Source organism: Phyllostomus discolor, chromosome 6, assembly GCF_004126475.2.
Source record: "Phyllostomus discolor isolate MPI-MPIP mPhyDis1 chromosome 6, mPhyDis1.pri.v3, whole genome shotgun sequence".
Classification (NCBI taxonomy): domain Eukaryota; kingdom Metazoa; phylum Chordata; class Mammalia; order Chiroptera; family Phyllostomidae; genus Phyllostomus; species Phyllostomus discolor.
Genome location: NC_040908.2, coordinates 46,179,285 through 46,200,154, shown reverse-complemented (window position 1 = coordinate 46,200,154; position 20,870 = coordinate 46,179,285). Strand labels below are relative to the sequence as shown.

Genomic DNA, 20,870 nt, shown 5'->3' with positions numbered 1-20,870 from the left:
AGAGAGAGAGAGAGAGAAACATCAATGTGCGGTTGCTGGGGGCCATGGCATGCAACCCAAGCATGTACCCTGACTGGGAATTGAACCTGCGATACTTTGGTTCGCAGCCCGCGCTCAATCCACTGAGCTACGCCAGCCAGCTATTGTATAAAATCTTGAATTCATTGTTTTCATCAGAAGATAATTTAATTTTGCCCTGGCTGGCTAGCTCAGGGGTAGAGTGTCATCCTAATATGCCAAGGTTTCGGGACTCCTGTCGGGGCACATACAAGAAGCAACCAACGGATGCATACATACGTGAGTAGGCAGAACGACAAATTAATGTTTTTCTCTCTCTCCCTCCTCACTCCCTCTGAAAGTCAGTAAATAAAAATTAAAAACAAAACAAAACAGAGGAACAGTTTAGATACATTGCCTTCTATTAGAAGCTACTGTAATCTGGCTAGGTTAGAATAATGAACCAGAAGATAACTCATTTGCTACTTAAAAAACTTTAGGTATTGACATACAGGGTGTTTGTTCAAAGCTTTTTGTTAAGTAAATTACGATTGCGGAATAAAGGGTTAGGAATGTAAAAATGGTGCTTAACTGCTTACTACACTTTAAATGAATATGTGCAATTTCTGCTTTTTTTTCATGTTCTGTTTACTGAAATATTTTGCTTCTTTCAAGTAGTCCATTTTTACTGCATTTTACAAAAGCATCTCTTAGCTATGGATTGGAAAAATAAAGAACTTGTCGTTCACTACAGATAATTTGGGAAGCTGCTTTTCCGAGACTCACTTTGAAGGAGACGATGGGAATGTAGTAGGAACCATGGTCCTGGGATGAGCTTTGGTGAAAGTAAAAACCTGAACAAAGCTGAAATAAAGAACATTTTTTTTCTAGTTAAAACAGCTCAACCTGTATTAGGGGCTTTAGCCAAATACAAATCTAGAGAAAGTAGCCCAGCGTCTCATCTCAAGCTCCTTCCACTACGTTAGCCAGAGGCCCTTTAGAACAGTAGTCTTGGAAAGCGGAGGGAAGAGGAACGGAGGGGCGGTGCTGGCAGCAGCGGGGCGGGGCAGACAGCGTGAGGTCATCACAGAGCGGCGCTGACAAGGCAAGCAGAGCGGGCGCCTCGTTGACGTCACCGCCGCCGGACTGCTTTCCGGGAGACGCGAGTGGAAGGCCAGTGAGGTATTATTAGAAGCTGGGTTTTACGTTTTTCTGGTTCTCTGCATAAGTCGTCTTCTCCTGTGCTGGGGTACCCCTTTCATCCTCCGGCTGGCTGTGAGGAGCGAGGGCGGGCCTCACAGCGTTCTGCAAATGCGAGCTCGCTCAGCTGAGCGTTGGAGCGAGCACTGTTGTGGGACCCTCATTTTACTTGTCCTGGGGCGACTTCTAGGTCTGGGGTTACTTGGCCCTCTCACGTCTCTCTGGGCCCAGCCTTTCGCTTTTTACACTCTTCTTAGCTCCACCCCTCAAATATTGGAAGGCGGAGAATTTGAAAACACTTGACTTCACAATTAATTTTCAGCTGCCTTTAATCTTTAAGTGAAAAAGGCAAAAGGAAGAGCTGCAGGGGAGTCAGTTGCCTGTGCCTCTCACTTTTATCATTCACATTGATGATCAGGAACTGCCCATGCTCTGTTAGCTCACCCAAGAGGGTGGGCTAATTTCGACCTTCAGCCGAAATCTAGTGCAGTGGTGTCAAACTCATTTTCACGGGGGGCCACATCAGCCTCGCAGTTGCCTTCAAAGGGCCAAATGTAGAGCTCCTTGTCCGCAGTGAAGGAGTACTTACATAAACACAGTCCTAAAATTACATTCGGCCCTTTGAAGGCAACGTGGAGGCCGATGTGGCCCCCAGGGAAAATGAGTTTGACACCTCTGCTGTAGTGGATAATCACAAGATAATGGTTTTACCTTATGGCTCAGTGTGATTCAAATTTCTGTTTGGTGTTTGAAAAGATCTTTAACATCTTCCTATTTGTTGACTGATGTTTGGGTTTGGCTTGATGAAGACGTAGCTATCCCAATGAGCTGTTTGCTACCCACGTGTTAACCTAATTTGGACTGTCTGGTAGTAGATAGAACCTGAGACTTCACCGTATGTTGATGTTGGATCTGAAAATAACTAGACAACTGGTGGTGAAACTCAAAGAACTGCTTGTGATTGTTTGAAATGATAAATCTCGTTTGTTGAAAGAATAATGATGATGCGAAAAATGATTTTTTAATAATAAAACAATTTTCAGTCAAAATATGTTATTGCTGACTTCAAATAGCTGTATTGTGTGTATTACAGTTCAGAGGTGATGGTTTTTCATGACTTTTTACATGGCTCTTTATGTGTGTTATCTCAGCTGCTCTTTCCAAACAGTTGACTATTCTAGTGTGGCTCTAAATAGTTCACATTGGATTAAGGTATTTGATTATTTTCACTTCACTAAAATAATAACTAATATTACTAATGTATTGGTGCTTATTGGGCCATCACTGTTCTAATAGCTTTTACCTATATTCATTTAATTTGCACAATAGTCCTGTATACTGATATGATTATTTTAGAGATGAAAAAATGTGATAAGCAAATTTCATGGTTTTAGAAGGTAATTTTGCTGCTGTATAATTTTGAAAATACATCAAATTAATCATTAGAATTAAAAAATAGAAGTAAATTCATTGTTATCTGATGTAATCTCAATCTTTAGCAACCTCTTTGTAATTTATATCATTCTATTATCAGACTTTGTGATAAATTTGGTTTTAGAGGTTAATATCTTTAAAAGGATGAAGTCTGTCTTTTCTCAGAGGTTTACTGTAAGTTTAAAGGAGATTTACAAGTAACACTAACTGGCCTGTCTGCCAAAGACAGCAGTATTTATTGAGATTGTATGTTATTATTTTCTAAGATGATTCAGTGCAACAAAATCATTACACTAACAGAATTCTGGTGCAACATGTGCAGATGTCTCTTTAGTTCCAAAAAAATTATATGTTGGCTTTGTTCTTGCTTAGTTCATACTGGTAATTATGTGTGACTCTACTTGGAGTAGGGATGGAAAGAGGCCCAGAATGTAGATTACATATTTTTTTCTTTTTGATCCATGTGGTGACTTCCTAATATTTATAAGTCTAAGCTCTAATGTGATACTAAGATTCTCCAAAATTTGGTTCCAATTTAGTTTCATTTTCGTCAGTTAACAAATAGTTACTAAGTACCTACTATGTGGCAAGACATTGTTAGTCATGTAGAGATACAAATATAGTACATGAATCCTGCCTGTGGTTGAATAACCAGTGGAAATTTCTGAGCAGAGGAAGGGATATGATCTAATTCAGATTTTTAACAGAATCACTCTCGCTGCCTTAAGAGCAACATTGTTAGAGAGTGTGGAAGGTGAAATCCAGGAGACTAATTAGGAAGGTATTGTAATAATTCAGATGAAATGGTAGTGGCTTCACAGGATGAAAGAAGTGAATGTGGTAACTAGCAGTTCCATTTTGGATGTATTTCATAGGTAAAGCTAATAGATTTGTTTACGGATTGACTGTGGGTTGTAAGTGTAAGATGATTGTCAAGGGTTTGGGCTTGAGCAACTAGATGGATGGAATTGCCATTAACTGAGAAGTGGAAAACTATGAGAGGATCAGGTGTGTGGGGGAAGATTAGTTCAGTTATGATGTGTTAGGTTTGAGATGTCTCTTAGCCATCCAAGGGGAAAGGTTGAGTAGGAGTTTTAAGTCTGGAGTCCAGTAGGGAGGTCATTGCTGGAAAAAAACATCTGGGAGTTATCAGAGAACATTTGGTATATAAAGTTGTGAAACTGGAGACGATCACTCCAAAGGAGTGAATGTAAACAGAAAAGAGAAGCAGTAGAGGACCTGAATCCTTAGGCAATTTTAGATGCCATAAATTTGAGGCAATGAACTAGCAAAGAAACATAATGAACAGCTAGTGAGGGACAAGGATGATTTTGAGAGTCTGGTGTTGTGGAATTCAGGGTGAAGTGTTGTGTTCTAGTTTGTCCATACAGCTGATGTAGCAAGTAAAATAATGATTGATAGCTCTGGATTTATCAAGAGACACAAGGAGTATTACTGATGGATATGTGGTATCTACTAAGTCTGGAGAACCTTGGGAGCAAAGAGGAAGATATGGAAACCTTTTTAGAGGAGGATGCATTTGATTGGGTTTTAAAGGATTAAGAGGTTTCTCTAGGCCCAGAAGATAGGGGAAAGGGTATTCCAAGCAGAGGAAAAAGCCTCACTCTCTCTCTTCAAGGCCATTCCTCCTAGTCAGCTGTTTAAAAGATTCTTTTTCCCTTCCTTCTCTTTGTGCCCACTAGCCAGTTCCTCCTTCGGGCAACCATTTTTCTCCTAGGCCTATTGAACTTTGCTAAAGAAATTCACAAAAGTCACAAATTAATGTTACCCAACTTCAACTGAATCATCTCTCAGTGGCCTGACCTCACCTGGGTCCTCTTTCAGCTTCCTGACAATTCCTTTAGTTACACCCATTCTCTTCTATCAATGAAGAAGGCTGATAGTATCAGGAAAATTGATTCACTTGAAATATGTTGGAGGAGAGTTCTGTGGATACATTGGACCACTGGAAAGACAAACAAGTGGGTCCTAGAGCAAATTAAGCCTGAAACATCTCTGGAGGTGAAAGTGACAAAACTGAAGCTGTCCTACTTTGGGCACACCCTTTGGAAAAGATAATAATGTTGGGAAAAATAGGCAGTAGGAAAAAGGAGAAGACCAAACCTGAGATGAGTGGGCTCCATAAAAGAAGCCATAGGCACGAGTCTGTAGGAGTTGAAAAAGGGCAGTTGAGGACAGGACTTTGTGGACATCACTCATTCATAGGGTCCCCAGGAGCTGGAGCCCTGAGGAAGACTTACATGAGTATACAAGTGTGCTTCCGCACTCAAATACATATCCAGTTCTTCAACTTTTGTTCACATCAACATATCCTAGGACTCTATACTCTACTTCATACTTTTAAGTGCTGCAGTTTCTTACTGATTGAATATATCATAATTTATTCAACCAGTTCTTGTCAGTGGGCACATAGGTTGTTCCCCGCTTTAAAGTTTCAGTGTTTAAAGAGTGTTGCAGTGGATGTCCTTGAAGATTATCTTGTGTGAAAGTATATATTTTGATAAGTAAAATTGCAAGGTCAAAGAATTTCTCCATATGTAATTTTGAAGCATAGTACCAAATTGCCCCACAAAAATGCTCAGTTTACACTCCAATTAATAGTGGATGAGAGGCTGTTTCTCCTCACCTTTGCTCATACTGGGTACTATCAATCTTTTTAATTTTTGCATGTCTGACATGAAAAATTGCATCTTGTTTTGTTGATTTATGTTTCTTTAACTACAAGTAAGATTGAGTAACTTTATGCTTGTTGGTCATCTGGATTTCTTTATTTGTGAGCTGCAGGTTTCCTTTGTTCATTTTTCTTTTGGGTTGTAGGGTTTTTTTTAATCGATTTGTAGGAGCTCCTTTTATCTGCATTTATATTGCAAATATTTCCCCCTAGTTTTTCATTTGACTTCAAACTTTGCTGGTTTTTAAATTTATTTTCTCATGCATATGTTTTTACAAGAGCCAGGTAAATATGCAAGACTTTAGGATTTTGTTTTAGAAAGAAATTTGTGATATTTGTGGAATAATTATAGACACCCTGAAATGTCAGCCTTTGTTGGAAACGTTAGAAACACAAACCTCATTTGAAGCCACAGGACCTGTTGTGTTTTCATGAGTTTTGTTTAGCAGCTGTCACAGATCTCGTAGCACTGGGTCACTTGCCTTTCCCTCACCTTCAGTTACATCGGGATTGAGATGAGAAGTGATAGAGCTGCTGAAGTATCCTAGACTATACTTCAGGTTTAGGTGCCCCCAGTTAATGAATGAAATTGTATTCTAAAAGTTAATTTGTGAATTAGCTATCTAATCTACCTTATTTCACTATAGAAGTAAAGTATATAAGCTTGTTATCCTTGTTCTCAAAGTGTAATTAATCCATGAAGACTAGCTTTTTTTTTTTAAAGCAAATTCAAGACATTATGTAATTTTACACAGGGACACTTTTCTGATATAATTATAATGCTATTTTCATAGATGACAAAATTATCAGTAATTTCTTGGTGTTTTCTAATACTCTATCCATGTTCATCTTTCTCTCAAAACTATCTTTGTACACTTACTTTATTTGAATCAAGATCCAGACAAGATCTATATATTCCATTTACTTGTTATATCTCCTAAGTCTCCTTTATCTCTTCTTTCTCTACTGCCTTTTTCTTTTCTTTATTTTTTCTTCATGCCATTTACTTGTTACAGAAACCACGTCAATTGTCCTACAGAGTGTTTCTCATTCTAGATTGGTCTCTTTGCTTTCTGGTGATTTTAACTTGTTTCCCTATTCTCCATGTTTCCTGTAAAATGGAAGTCAGCTTGAAAGGCTCAATTAAGTTCAGATTCAACTCTTTTGGGAAGTTGGAAATGCTACACAGATGATGCTGTGTACATCATATTGTTTCCCATCAGGAGGTTCTTAGTATGTGTGTGTCCAACTCCTGGTGACGTAAAGATAGATCCGTGTGTTCAGGTAGCGTTGTCCTCACTGCTCTGCTGTGACTTCCCCATCTTCCTTTTATCTGTTGTGAGCATTGCCTGCATTTACCATTTCATTAGGAGTTGCAAAATGGTATTTTGAAAAAAAAGTTGTGATTTCTTTCACATTTGTTAGCTGGAATTTGAAATCTAGTTTTATTACTTGGGAACCTGACATTCAAGAATACAAAGTTGCTATGGGAAAATGCTGTCAGAAAGCAATTTGAGATGCCAGGAGTAAACCTTTCTTGTTGTAGTTCTGGTGTCTTGAAGGGTGTGATGGTCTTCCTGATGGGGGACACTCCAGCGGGGCTAGAGTGCTGTCCCCAGATACTCAGTGAAACATCAGTCCAGGTGTTGCTGTACAGGTATTTGTAGGTGTGGTTAAAATCCACAATCAGTTAACTTTAAATTAGGCAGATTATTCTAGCTAATTCAACGGACCCAATCAGTGGAAAGGCTTTAGAAGCAGAGCTGAGACTTCCCTGACAGAAGGGAGACTCCTCGTGTGGATAGCAGCTTCAGCTTGTAACCTGGAGTTCAGCTGGCCCTTCCTTGAAGGCCTGACCTGCAGGTTTTGGAGTTCCTTAGCCAGCCCCCACAATTGCATAAAACAGTTTCTTGTAATAAATCTCTTCATATGTATCTCCTACTGATTCTGCTGTCTAGTTGATCTCTGGCTGGCACCAGCAGCTCCCCTGACTCCTGTTCTCTGACAGAATGGCGTGGGCTCTGGCTCTAAGAGTCAGAGGACCTACTTAGAGTTAGCACATAATAAATTTCTCAGACCGGGGCTCCTGATAGATGGGGAGCTGAGCAAGATGGCAGGCTAAAACGACAGTTGTAAATTGGGCTGTCCTGGGTACACAGGCACAGAATCGTTCTGTGTGTAGCCACTGGTGATAAAACATCACTGTGACACTGCCCCTCAAGTTGCTTACAGTCAAAGGGAAGTCAAGTAAATCAACAGATACTACCAGATGCTGTTTTAAGTGACATTGTTTTTCTAGACAGAATGGGAGGGTGGCACGCAGAGGGTGAAAGATTAGAGGCATATTGAGTAGTGAGCATGGCATATTTGGACAACTGCCATCATGGCTATGACCTTAGGATTGGAAGAGGGGAGCCATGAAAGATGGGGTTAGTCAGACAAGCAACGGTCATAATCAAAATGGACTTGGCATCCATTCCTGTGGGGTTTGGAATTTATCTTTCTGATGGTGGGGGGCAGTTGCAGAATTTTAAGCAGGGGCATACAATGGCCAGAGTAGCTTTATAGAAAAATCATATTTTGTAACATTCTAAAATTGACAGTGGGAAAAAATTGATAGTAGGAAGACTATCAAAAGCTCTCAAAAATATTTAGTGAGAAGGAGGGAAGCTTGTGGTGGTAGGAGATTAAGGCAGCCTTATTGATGAGACTGATTGGACCTGGGGCCTGAGAAAGGAGTGAGGGGTGACTCCCAGGTTCCTGGCTGGACTGGCCTCCCTGAAGTAGAGAATCCAGGGGGAGGAAGGGGATGACTTCAGTTCTGTGCATGATGCCGTGCATCCTTCCTTTTCTCCTGTGGGTGTTGTGGCTTCATAACCAGGGAGAGGAGGGAAGGAGTGACAGCATCCTGTAGGGATTACTGGGCAGGGTTTCCCCTTCTCTGCCCCTTAGCCTCAAGCAGACCTTATTGAGGGGTGAAGAGAAGCACATGCCCTCATGCCCTCTCCTGGTTTTCACCTCTGCAGTCAGGCTTAGTAGGTGGAGGGGTGCGGATTACTCAGAACCCCATAGAGGAGTGAGGAGCAGAGGTGAGTTTTTTCCCTCTCTCTTCTTTGTATGTTTTACCATGTGCAACCTTGGGTGAGTTATTGAATGAAACTCAGTTTCCTGTCTGTGAGGAGTGGATGAGTTAATGTGTGTGGTGTCCTTAGAACAGTGCCTGGCTTGTAGGCAGTGTTCAAATGTCTGTGGTTGCTGCTAAGACCATACGCTGCTTCATCATGGGCTCCCAGCAGCAAAGGGAACAGAGGGAAATTTCTGTAGTTCCCTCCTGCAGCTTTTCGTGTGGTATTCAGGAACTGTCCATATAAGATGTTAGAAAAAAAATCATTTGATTTGGGGGGAATCTCTGGTCATAGAAGAACTTTTATTTTTTAGTCTGCCTTGCCATTTTTTTTTTTTTTTAGTTAGGTAAAGGGCAAGTGGTTCAGTTCAGATTTAATGAGAGTAATTATTCTTAATTACTGCCTTGCTTTCAGTGTTCACCCTAACCCATTAAACAATGTATAACTACTTGTTTATTGGGGCTTAGGGACAGGGAATAATTGCAGGAAAAAAAATCCCCATTTTGATTCTAGAGAGGAAAATATTTTCTAATAGAAGAATTGGATGAAAAAAATTATGTTTAAATAAAGGCCTTTTTTGATGTTTTCATACTTGCAGTGTTTGTTAAAAGCCAAAATATTTATTAGAATGTCCCTTTATTTAAATTTAATGATTATTTTTTATTACAAATTTAACATGCCTTATGAAGTAACAAACTTAAGCAATGAAAAATGAAGAGTTTAAAAAAATGGTCTGCTTTGATCCTACTCCCTAATCCCTGCCTCTTCTCAGAGCAAATGTCTGTATTTTATGTTTCCTTCAAATCTTTCTACATATCTACAGGTACAGGTTTTTAAAAACAAATGACGTGTATTAGATACATTACATGTTACATACAATGTTCTATGACATTTTTCACCACTTCGCATTATGTGTTACTACATAAACATTTACTTCTTTCTTTTCTTTTCTTTTTTTTTACTGTGAACAATATTTTATTTAGTCATTTTTATTTACAACTAAAACTCTGGGAATTCAAAACCAACATTCATCCTTGCCTGTGAGCTTCTTACAGACATCAGGCAAAGTTTCAACCTTGTGCTCCATGCTGTTCTGCTGGGATTTGTCCAAATGAACCTTTATGAGCTGGCTTATTTTTAATATTGTTTTGGTGGATGTGCTACAATTCATTTAGCTGTTTTCCTATTGATGAATAGGTTTTTTCCAGTATTTTGTTATTGGTTATTTATTCAACAAATGTTTATTGACTGCCAGGTAGTGCTTTGCTAGCACAAAATGAAGCACAAAAAATTCTGTTCTCATGTAGTTACCGTCTTTTGAGGTGGGCTGGCAATAAATGAATAAAATAAATATGTCAAGTGTTATTGAGGACTGTAAGGTAGAGAAGGACATAGGGAGTGCAGGGGCATGCATTTTAAAAGAGGGTGGTCAGGGAAGGTTTACCAGTAGGTGACACTGGAGTAAAGCTCTGGCAGGTGCTCTGAAGCTCTTGCTGGGTGGGGGGCAGAAAGGAGAAGCAGGAGATTCTGTGAAGGTGAGAAGTACAAAGGCCCTGAGGTAGGGGCCTACCTGCTGTGATGGGGAGGAGCAATGGTGCCATCCTTGCTGGTGGGGCACAAGCAAGGGTTAGAGTGGGCGGAGCTGAGGTCCCAGAAGGACGCAGGGAGGGCAAATTGTGTTGGGCTTTGTCTTACACTCTAAGTGAGGTGGTAGGCCTTTGGAAGTTTCCAAGCAGAGGTTTGACATAGATTTGGAGTGACCACTCTGCTTTTTCTTGATTTTAAACTACTGGACTGGAAACAAGGAGGTCATTTAAGAGGCTATGGCAATAATCTAGGGAAAGACCAGCAATGGCTTGGACTGGATTGGATCAGGGTGGTAGCAGTAGAGGTGGTAGGATGAGGTTAGATTCTGAAGATATTTAAAGATAGGGTGAGAGAGAAAAGAATTCAGGACCTCTCTGAAATTTTTAGGGCTGAACAATTGGAAAGACGAAGTTACCATGAAATGAGGTGGGGAAGGCTAGGGTAGGCAAGATTAGGAATTTGGCTTTGAGCACATTATGCTTGAGAATCTATTCCTATTTAACCAGAGGTATTGAGTAAGCAGTTGGGAATGCAGATTTGGAATTCAGTGGGGAGGTCAGGGCTGGGGATACAAACCTGGGAGTCATCAGTTTATTGACACAATTTAAAGCACAGAACTAATTTAGGGAGTAAATTAGAAAAGAAAAGAGAATCAAGGACAGCCCTTAGAACACTTCAAGGTTAAGAGGCTGAGGATATGAGAAGGATCCTGCAAAAGACACCAAGAAAGCAGCCAGTGAGGTAGGAGGGAAACCAAAAAATATGTGATGCCCTGGAAACCAAAAGAAGGGTCCGTGAAGTCAAATGACGAGAACTGACCATTAAACTTAATGATGGGGCTGAGAGTGGGTGACCTTGACAAAAGCTCGTTTGAATGAGAAGTTGGGGCCTGTTTGAATTAGCGTCAAGAAAGAATGGAAGGAGAGGAATTGGATTGTTAGTGTAAGCAACTCCTTTGAGAAGTTCTAAAAGGGAGATAGAAAATGGAGCTTTAGCTGAAGGGGGATATGAAATCAAGATGTTTCTTTTGTTTCTTGTCTAAGATGGAGAAAGAAAATACTTTAAGATTTATGGGTAATGGTGATTCAGCAGAGGGGAAAATTGATGCAAGAAAAGTAGGGGAAATTCAGAGAAGAGTTTGAAGAGTCCATTCAGATAAATTTGTATGCATGCATACAAGGATTTCTGTAGGCTAGATTCTTAAGAGAATTTCCTGAGTCAAAGGGAATGTGCACTTAAAAAATCTGTACCAATGTATATCCTACCTTCAGTATATGCCCTTGCTAACATTGAACTTGGATGATCTTTAAAATTATTACCAATCTGATTGGTGATATCTTCATTATTTCAATTTGTTTAATGCTTTTTAGGAACTCAATATAATCTAACTAATCCTTTGTTATATTCTGGCAAATATATTCTCCCAGGTTGTTTCTTTAAACTTTTAACATATAGTTTTTTAGTTTTTATGTAGTTAAGTCTGTCAGCCATTTCATTTTATAGCATTTGGGTTTTATTTGGATTATATAAATATTTTATATAATCTTTTAATGTGTTTATTCATTTACCTTTTGCATTCATCTGGAGTTTATTTTTGTGTATGTTATGAAATAGGTGTCTGAGTTTTCCATCTTTTTCTGTTTTCTTAACCAGTTAAATGCCATAAGAATTAACTGTTTCTTGAAGGTTTGGAAGAAATTACCTCTAATATCTTTTAGATTTGGATCCCTTTTGGAGGGTGGATCTTTGACTTCCTTTAAATTTTTTCCTTGTGGTTAATTATCTATTTGTTTATATACTTCTTTTAGACTATTTTTGGTAATTGATTCTTTTTTTTCCCAGCACTTCATTCTTTTTATTCATATTTTCAAATTTATTAGTTTATGGTTTTACATAAAGAGAAGAAATACTGAGTCTTCTATATTTGCAGTATATAAGTATATCCCTTGCTGATTGGTTTGCGCCCTTTTTGGTTTTCAGTGCTACTATGGACTTATTTTTATATTTCTTCTATCATTTTGGGGAGGTTTTGGGGAGGGATGAGAGGCAAATACATGTTTTCAGTTAGCCTTTTGAAATAGAAGTCACAATTCTTTCCTGTGTGCTTTCCTTTTATCACAGTTCTTTGCCCGATTGCTGGTTGCACAGCAGTTGGATGGTAACTTTACAGTGCAAGTAGTGATAGTCAGATGCTGTTCGCTTTCTTTGTAAGTGAACCCAGATGTCTCAGTGGAATATATACTTGTGGAATAGAAGTGTTGATATATTGCGGCTAAAATTCAAATAGTACTTTTAAAACTTAAATTACATAGTCATAACACTTAGAACTATAAGGGTCCTTTACAGGTCATTAGACCATTTTATGGATGAGGTATTTGAGGCCCAGAAAGATTCAGTGATCTGTCAAAGGCGACAAAGTCAGTGACCAAGCAGGATGGAAAGCCTGAGTCTTTTTACTTTAATTTTGCTGTGCACTGTGCTGCTTTACCACATTCTTGCTGTTCTCTTTAGCTGTGTCATATGAAAGAGGTATTTTCAGCTAATGAAAAAAAATTTTTAAATCTAAACATGGTATGTATGGCTTAGAATTGTTTCTGAAATTTGGCCTTAGATACCATATGAAGTACATTGATGTTGATTTTGCTTTTTCTCACATAGATATTAAATATTATGATTAAATGTGAATTTTAAAAGAATGGGCTGTCAAGGTATGCTCTAGCCTAAATGAAAACCATATAGTTTATTTCTCCCCAGTTTCCTCTTTTCTGCTTTATGTGACTTATGGACTCTTTGAATTTCTTAATATTTTAGAGAAGCTTAAGGAATATATATATAGAGAGAGAGGCTTAAAATGATTTTAGTGATAAATAGTCATAAGATTACTTCAGACCTAGGATTTCTCATTTTTTAATTTAATATACCACGGTGCTAGATCAACACCTAAATTTAGAAGGGCTAAAATATATATATTCTTCAAGAAAAAAAAGAGCTTTGATTATTATTTTTTCAGCAAGCATTAGGGGATATACTTCAACTTCAACAGAAAGTTTTACAAAAATTTTATGTATTTATTTTAGAGAGAGAGGTGGGGGAGAAGGGAGAGAAAGACAGAGAGAGAGAGAGAGAGACAGAGAGAAACATTAATTTGTTGTTCCACTTATTTATGCATTCATCGGTTGATTCTTATATGTGCTCTGACTGGGGATTGAACCTGCAGTCTTGGTGTATTGGGATGATGCTCTAACCAACTGAGCTACCTGGCTAGAGACAAGAGGAAGTTTTTTAAATGTAGGATTTTGACTATCTACATTCCATGTTTGGTAGTCATGTGTTCAGTTTTTGAAAAGCGTTTTGAGTTCGATATATGTAGCATTAGTAAAGTTGGGTGGGTCTGTTTCCTGTTCTCCACCTGCCCCACCTTCCCAAACAGATTAAGAAGGGAATTTTAGATGTAGTTGCTCAAGGATTATATTCTAAGATTTGTTTAATTATCTTCAGGTTTTAACATTTTTAGTACTTTTGAAGTACATGGTATTGATTTTTTTTTGGTAACCTTTAAAGAGCAATCTCTGTCTCCAATGTGTTTTTTTGTTTTTGGTAACCTAAAGAGCAATATCTATCTCCAGTATGGATTCTAAGAATTTACTTTTTTCCAGTTGGTCATAATGGCAGAAGAGGAAATTAATGAAGACTATCCAGCAGAAATTCATGAGTATTTATCAACATTTGAGAATTCCATTGGTGCTGTAGATGACATGCTGAAGACCATGATGTCTGTTTCTAGAAATGAGTTGTTGCAGAAGGTACTTTACAAATGTAATTTCTAAAGATGTAATTCCTAAAACAGAGTGCTGTGTTAAGAGATAGATTAATGATATATGCATGGTCCTTCCCCCTTTATTTTAATTTTATAAGTGTTTGAGTATTTTTAGGGGATAAAATAAAACTCCAATCTTAGGAAATACCTCTTAACTATATTTTATTTTGACTTGGTTTGGGGAAGAAAAAGAAAGGACCACTCACAGCATTCTTTTCCACAGACTCTATATTTGACCTTTAAGTATTACAATGATGTTATCAGAGTTCTGGAAATCCTATAGGACAAAAAGAGTAAATTGACTTTGACAGTCTAAAACAAATCTCATTATGTTTCTTCTGTCTTTGGTATCGCCTAAGCATTTTAGCCTGCTTCTTATACATAAATGCATCATGTACAATGTTTATATTGATAAATTACTTTTGACATACAAAGCCCAGATCATAACTTCTGAAATTAAAATAATTCAAAAGAATTTTTCTTGGATTATACACATTCCTTGTCTAACTAAAGATGGTACCCTGAATTGAAAGTTTGTGGACAAAAATCACTGGCTAACAAAACTTTCTTTTTGCAAATTATTTCCAGATCATTTGGTTATTGGATTATAACAAGTAAAAAAAATGTTTCTTTGATACATTGTGTTTGATGAAAGTTTAAAATATGTGACGGTTCTCAGAGTTTGAATTTCTTTTCTCTCTCTTTTTAATAGTTGGACCCACTTGAACAAGCAAAAGTGGATTTAGTTTCTGCTTACACATTAAATTCAATGTTTTGGGGTATGTATATTACTTTGTAGTTAATTAGAAAGCAAATTATTTATTGAATCAAGGGTGATTTATTTTTTAAATGCTAGCAGTTTATATACAATTATACTTTATGACAATTTTAATAGTCAGATATTTATTTCTTTTGAGTCAGAATACCAAATGCCCGGGAGCCATGCACATATTTATTATTACATAGAGGTTGAATAATTTAGGATTTAATCATTTGTGTGACATTTCTTTTTTGTGAGTCACTAAAGTTTTTTTGATTAATGCTCTTAATTAATATATACACCATTTTATTTCATGAAACAATCTTTCTCTTGTAGTTTATTTGGCAACTCAGGGAGTTAATCCTAAGGAACATCCAGTAAAGCAGGAATTGGTAAGATTCAGTGGATTTTTTTTTTACTTTACATGTCTGTTGTAGTATTCTTGAAGTTAAAGTCGTGGTACCTTTATCATACTAAACTGTGGAGAATTAAATTATTTAGAGTTGAAGTTGTGAAAGTGAGTCAGATTTCATCATGTCTTTAATTTTTCTTTTTCTTATCTCTGTCAGAGAATTGGTTTTCCATATATTATATAAATCTCTGATGGAAAAAATATGTCATGATTCTAGTAATTATTTATAACTTCCATATTATTTTTCTTATAAATTCTTGAAATCCTGTTCATCTCTACAACTGCCCCCCTTTTTTAAAACTCTTACACAATTCTTAAAAGTATATTCTAGCTGATTTACTAGCAAAGACGGGAAAGTTTCTCCCCCACCTTTTCAATTCTTCCATTAATTCATTTTCTCAGCAGTAAAGAATCCAGTTCAGCAACAAAGCTAAAAGCTTTTTTGGCACCAGTTGTATGTATACTGTCCAGTAATTCTGCATTAGTGACATATTTACAGCCTATAATAAATCTTCTAGGTTTGTCTTTGTATTCCATTTGGATGTATAAGTACTGTATATAAGGTCTGGTAACTTAGTTTTTGCTGACTTCAAAAATTAAATCAAGTAATCCAATTTAAAAGAGAAAAATTAGAAATCAAACTGATGGTTACCTTCTTGACTGGGCTTTATGAATAAGAATAATAATTTATTCTTTGTGTTTATAAAATATAAGGTTAAATATATGTGTGAATACGCTTGACACTGTATTATTGTCCTTAAGTCTTATAGTACTTGATGTGTATGTCATATACAACTTAGTAAAGTGTGTATAACAGTAAAGTACTTGGTCATTTATGTTTAAAAAAATAAACCAGATCTGTTGTCTTCATTTTGTTAATGTGTGGACTAAGATATTTTCTTCTTTTAAAGTTCTTGGGAAAAATTTATTTTAAAGTGTAGACATTGTGAAACAACACTTAAAGCAAAATATAAAGCAATATGGTACACAGATCTTGTTCTGAGCAGTGATACTGACTTGAAATCCTAGGAAGTTCGCAGTGTGTCATCTGTTTTCAACTTTCTAATATAGACTTTACATTTGTAAAATTTCTCTTTTCTTTAACATAAAGGTATTGGGACTTTACATTTGTGAAATTTCTCTCTTCTTTAACAAAGTTATATAACAAAGTTAATAACAAAGTTATTGGGAGTATTTTAATACTTGGTCTTGTCATTGGAAAAAGATAAAAATCATCTGTCTTTCTCCCTCAGAACCCACTTTATGGAGGGGTACATTCATATTCTGGACAAGGGTTGACAAATAAAAAGAATATATAAACCTTTTCTGCTTTTCTGGCCTTGTGGCAGACATCACTAATTGATCACAGAGTTAGTGTGTGAGAGATATCATGAATAGGGGAAGGCATTGAAAATAGTGAATTTATTCATTCAACAAATATTTACGTGCCTGGTAGGAGCCAGGCATTATTTTCAAGTGAGGCAATTACTCAGTGAATAAAGCCTTTAAATAACCCTGCCCAGTCAATAAAACAAACAAACAAACAAACATAATAAATACAGATGAATATGTGATATGTTAGGGGATATTAGAGTATATGTTACAGGAAAAAATAAGAAGCAGTACGCTGTAGGGGGGTTGGCGTGTCTGGGTAGGAATGCCATTGTAAATGGTGTGGGTAGGCCTGTTACCGAGGTTAACGTTTGACTGAACTGGAAGGAAGGGAGGGAAGGAGTGGCTCTGTGGATGTTCTGCTTTGGGTCCTTTGCGGGCCGGAGAGGGTGCGTGTTATGAGGACTTTGGCTTTTACTCTGAGAGAAGTAGGGGGCCATGGAAGATTTTGGGCAGAGTTGTCAGTCTTTTACAATTAAAAGATTCTGAGGTTCTTCATTTTTGTGTGTATGGTAATGTCACTATTTTGATTATTTTAATGAAACTTGCTTTTAAGCAGTGATCAATCATTTACTCTGTTATTTTATGGCTCTCATTACCTTTATTTCTCCAATTGAAATATAGAATAGCCCTTCATTCTGATTAATGAGCTCAGGAGATTTTAATGGTACGGCAGCCTGTTCGATTAGAACTGTATATGTCATTAGAAAATTTGTGCTTATCAATCAAAACTGTGGTATCAAATAAAAGATTTTATATTTTCATTCTGCTTATTTTAATTGTGACACTCCAAGGTAATATATATATATAAAATCAATCCTGCCTCACCCAGTTTCTGTTTAGAAAATTTTTGGGGGAGTTTAGTTTGTATGTTGCAAGTATATGAGAGCTCTATTTTAGATTATAGACTTCAGGTAAATGAGAGCTAATATGCGGATTTAGGTTAATGCTAAATTAAAGAACATGTAAACAATTCAATGTTTATCTCTCTAGAGATGTCTTAGTATAGTTTTCCCTCCTTTGAAACACTCAGAACACTTTTGAAATGACTTTTAATGTCTGTATTTCCCTAGGCTGTGAACCCCAGGAGTGCAGGGAGCACGTTTATGCTACTCGCTTGCACGCCCAGCCCCACTCAGTAGGCGGCGGACGCGTGTCTGCTGGGTCTGACTGAAGGGCAGTACGGTGAAACTCACTGCCGGTGGACAGCTTAGTAAACCTGTTGCTTTTCTTCTTCCTTTTTATCTTTTAGGAAAGAATCAGAGTGTACATGAACAGAGTCAAGGAAATCACCGACAAGAAAAAGGCTGCCAAGCTGGACAGAGGCGCAGCTTCAAGATTTGTAAAAAATGCTCTCTGGGAACCAAAACCTAAAAATGCATCCAAAGTTGCCAATAAAGGAAAAAGTAAAAAATAGCCTTTTGGTTTTGATATACACATGTTCAAAAAGTGCATCATTTTTATTGTTTTACACAAAATAGATGATGATTATGTGGCAATGTGTAGTTTAAATGTATTCCTTATTGAATTCATATATAAAATTTACATTTAAATTTGTAATGCTAAATACATTTTCCCCCAGAAGGATTAAGTTATCTTTATTGATTTTTCTATAGAGCACTGTGAGATTTTAACATTGTGGTATATTTTATATTTATAGTTTACCATCTCTCTTGACTAGACTCTTGTTTCCTTATATAGGTCACTTTTCAAGTACCATTTTATAAGCAACTATGAAATTTAAGTTAAATGTTCTTTGTAAACATTTGTCTATTTTAAATGAATGACTTTATGAAGTATGCTTTCTGAAAGCTGAAGTTAAAATACATCTGTTTTCACTATGTACAAAAAAAGAGTGAAATGACTTAACTGTCCGTTTTTTTTCTGTGTAGTTACTTCATCATGTTTTCATGATATTGGAAATTGCTTCTTTTGATATTTGAAGTGTGAATTTAAGACTTTAAGGTTATACTTTGATATTTGTCACTTTGTCTCTGTGTCTCATTTAAAGTAAAATATTTCTCATTAATTATAGATGGGAAATGAGATTGTATACTGATAGCTGAATTTTGGCATAATGGCTGTATCCTATCAATAAAGGCTGTAAATGTCGTGTGTAGCTGACCTGTTTATTCTTTTCTTTTGAGTAAACTTGGCCTCAAAGGTAGGAACATAGGTTTTAGAAATCACTAGGACTAGAAAAATTCACAAGTTGTATTTCTGAAGCATAGTGCCCACCGTTCTGTTGGTCTCACTTTTCTAGACTGTTTGATTACATTTCTGAGGATTCCAGGTACTGTATATGCAAGTGTTTGGAGCAACATAATGCTACTTTTAAGCAGAGGAGAAATTCAAATGATACTATGTTGTGTTTATATTCTGATTTATTTTTTCTGAAATATTTGTTACAGATAATTCTAATATTAAAATTACTTTTTAGGGGTTAGCCTATGAATTTTCATTGTATTCCCTTAATGCTTTCAGTCTTTGAATCCACATCATGTATAGGAATGCCAAGTACAGTAAAGCACTTTAATTTTTGAAAAAGAAGTTGTTAAAATTTTCTGTGTGATTAATTTTCCATAAGTAACCTTGAATAAATGGATTCCTTGATTTATGGTAGCTGATATTGGAAATGGTCTTAAAATGTAATGGATTTTGTAAAGCATGTTGAACTCTTTCTATGACAGATGAAGAGGAAGTCACTGGTGATGCAGAAAGTCTTCTGGCTCAGATGTCAGACAGCTTTCGAAGTAGAAGAGCATTTGTAGTTATTTCATTCTTTTTTTCTCCATTGAGATTTTTGGCTTTTTAAAAAAGCAGCTTCTTTATGAGAGATAGAAATGTTATTAAAATTAAGTGGAGTGTACCTGTGGCCTTATTTATTGCAGAGAAACTTTTAACTAGCATTTCTGTATGTTTCTAATTTCATAAAGAAATATTTGCAATTACAGAAAATCATTAGCCAAATTATAGGTTTGTAAAAGTCCAACTCTATAGCCTGTTAAATTGGAAATTCTTAGGTGAATAGTTCTTTCAGTGTTTATTAGTAGAAATAAAAAACAGTTTGAGTGTATTCCATTTTATTATATGTAATTTTAAATACTTAGCACATAATAAGGAGCTAAATAGTAGTAGTGCATTGGGTTGCTTATTTATTGTTTATTCATTTCACATATACTTAATGACATTTCCATTGCCAAACACTGTGCTGGGTTCTAAATAAAACAACTCCAGCCTTTATTCTGTTTTTATAGTGTTAGGAAAAAAGTAGTCACTTTGTTCAATTCAGATTTTCAGAGTTACTGGAAAATTTATGACAAATTGTGCTCATTAACCTTAGTCAGAACCATAAAGGGTGAGGGGTTGGTCTGTTTGACTCTAGTAGAGTTATTGTTAACACAGTTTGTTCCAAATGACAGTCTGCTCTAAGTTTAGATGTTAATTATACCTTTTATTAATCTCTTTGGGAATTAATAAGTTGGAGAGGTTATAGCTATAGATATTTTTAAGGCTAGAATTATAGACTATTAATCTAATACTAAATAATGAGATTTTGTCTTTTAATATTATTTTAAGTATAATTTTCTTCGTGTTCATAGTTGCAGTATGAGAATTCATTTTAGTAAAGTAGAATATGTTAAGAGGAAAATTGATGCTTGAATTATGGTTTATATTCCTGGAATTAGGAGGTTATGGCAAGTTGATTGGTTTTTATAACACCCTGTAGATTAAAAGTTGGTTCTGTTTAGCTCTTAGGAGTGGATTGGCATTATTTGTAAATACAGTTTTGAAAATTAGGTACAAATGTAGCCAAGAATGGCTTCAGATCCGGACAATGTATTGAATACAGATACTTGTTTCTTAAGCAGGCCATTGGAGTAGAAAGTGTGTTAGAATCAGTCAGTTGTGGTACAGGGAAACAATGAATTTATGGAAACAGTTGTCAGAAATTCTTGTTTTACAAAGTGACATTAGCTGAGAAAGATGTGAACAGTGACTCTGACCCTGTGTGGTAGCTAAGTTTGATCTATAAAGGAAAGAAAAAGAAACACTGGCGTCTCATTTTCTCCCTTCGTAGCATACTTACCAAACTTGCTCAGGTCAAGTCAGTGGCTCTTTTACCCAGTGACCCTGATAGCAACCTGTATTATGTGAATGTGATGTACTTTACTAATCAAAACAGTTCCTTTCCCCTCTATCCTGGTCTAAAACTCTTCAGTTTTAGAAATACAAACTGTATTTTGTTTATTTTATATATTAGTACTTTAGTGTTGCCATCAACAGTTATTCTAGGGGGAAAAGGTGGCAGGGCTTTATAATGGAACTCTGTAGATTTGTTCTACTTGATTAATTGGCTATATATGACTTGTGAGCAATGTTTCAGGAAAATGCTTTGAGTGTTTTTGGTTTGCAGATTCGTTTTCTTACCAGAGTGAGCTGTCACAGACTGA

The 20,870-nt window shown here is 36.5% G+C and overlaps 1 protein-coding gene across 1 annotated transcript; it reads left to right on the top strand.

Moving 5' to 3' along the window:
* The first annotated feature begins 1,088 nt into the window (after positions 1-1,088).
* C1D (C1D nuclear receptor corepressor) lies at positions 1,089-18,540 on the top strand. The gene is made up of 5 exons (XM_028517245.2): positions 1,089-1,179; positions 13,692-13,838; positions 14,565-14,631; positions 14,949-15,004; positions 17,669-18,540. The coding sequence occupies exons 2-5, from the start codon at positions 13,701-13,703 to the stop codon at positions 17,831-17,833; spliced, it is 426 nt and encodes a 141-aa protein (XP_028373046.1). The 5' UTR covers positions 1,089-1,179; positions 13,692-13,700; the 3' UTR covers positions 17,834-18,540.
* The last annotated feature ends 2,330 nt before the right edge of the window (positions 18,541-20,870 follow it).

Coding starts and splice junctions, on each gene's coding strand:
- C1D (XM_028517245.2), top strand. CDS start 13,701: ATGGCAGAAGAGGAAATTAATGAAGACTATCCAGCAGAAATTCATGAG. Junction 13,839..14,564: donor GAAATGAGTTGTTGCAGAAG/GTACTTTACAAA, acceptor TCTTTTTAATAG/TTGGACCCACTTGAACAAGC. Junction 14,632..14,948: donor ATTAAATTCAATGTTTTGGG/GTATGTATATTA, acceptor TTTCTCTTGTAG/TTTATTTGGCAACTCAGGGA.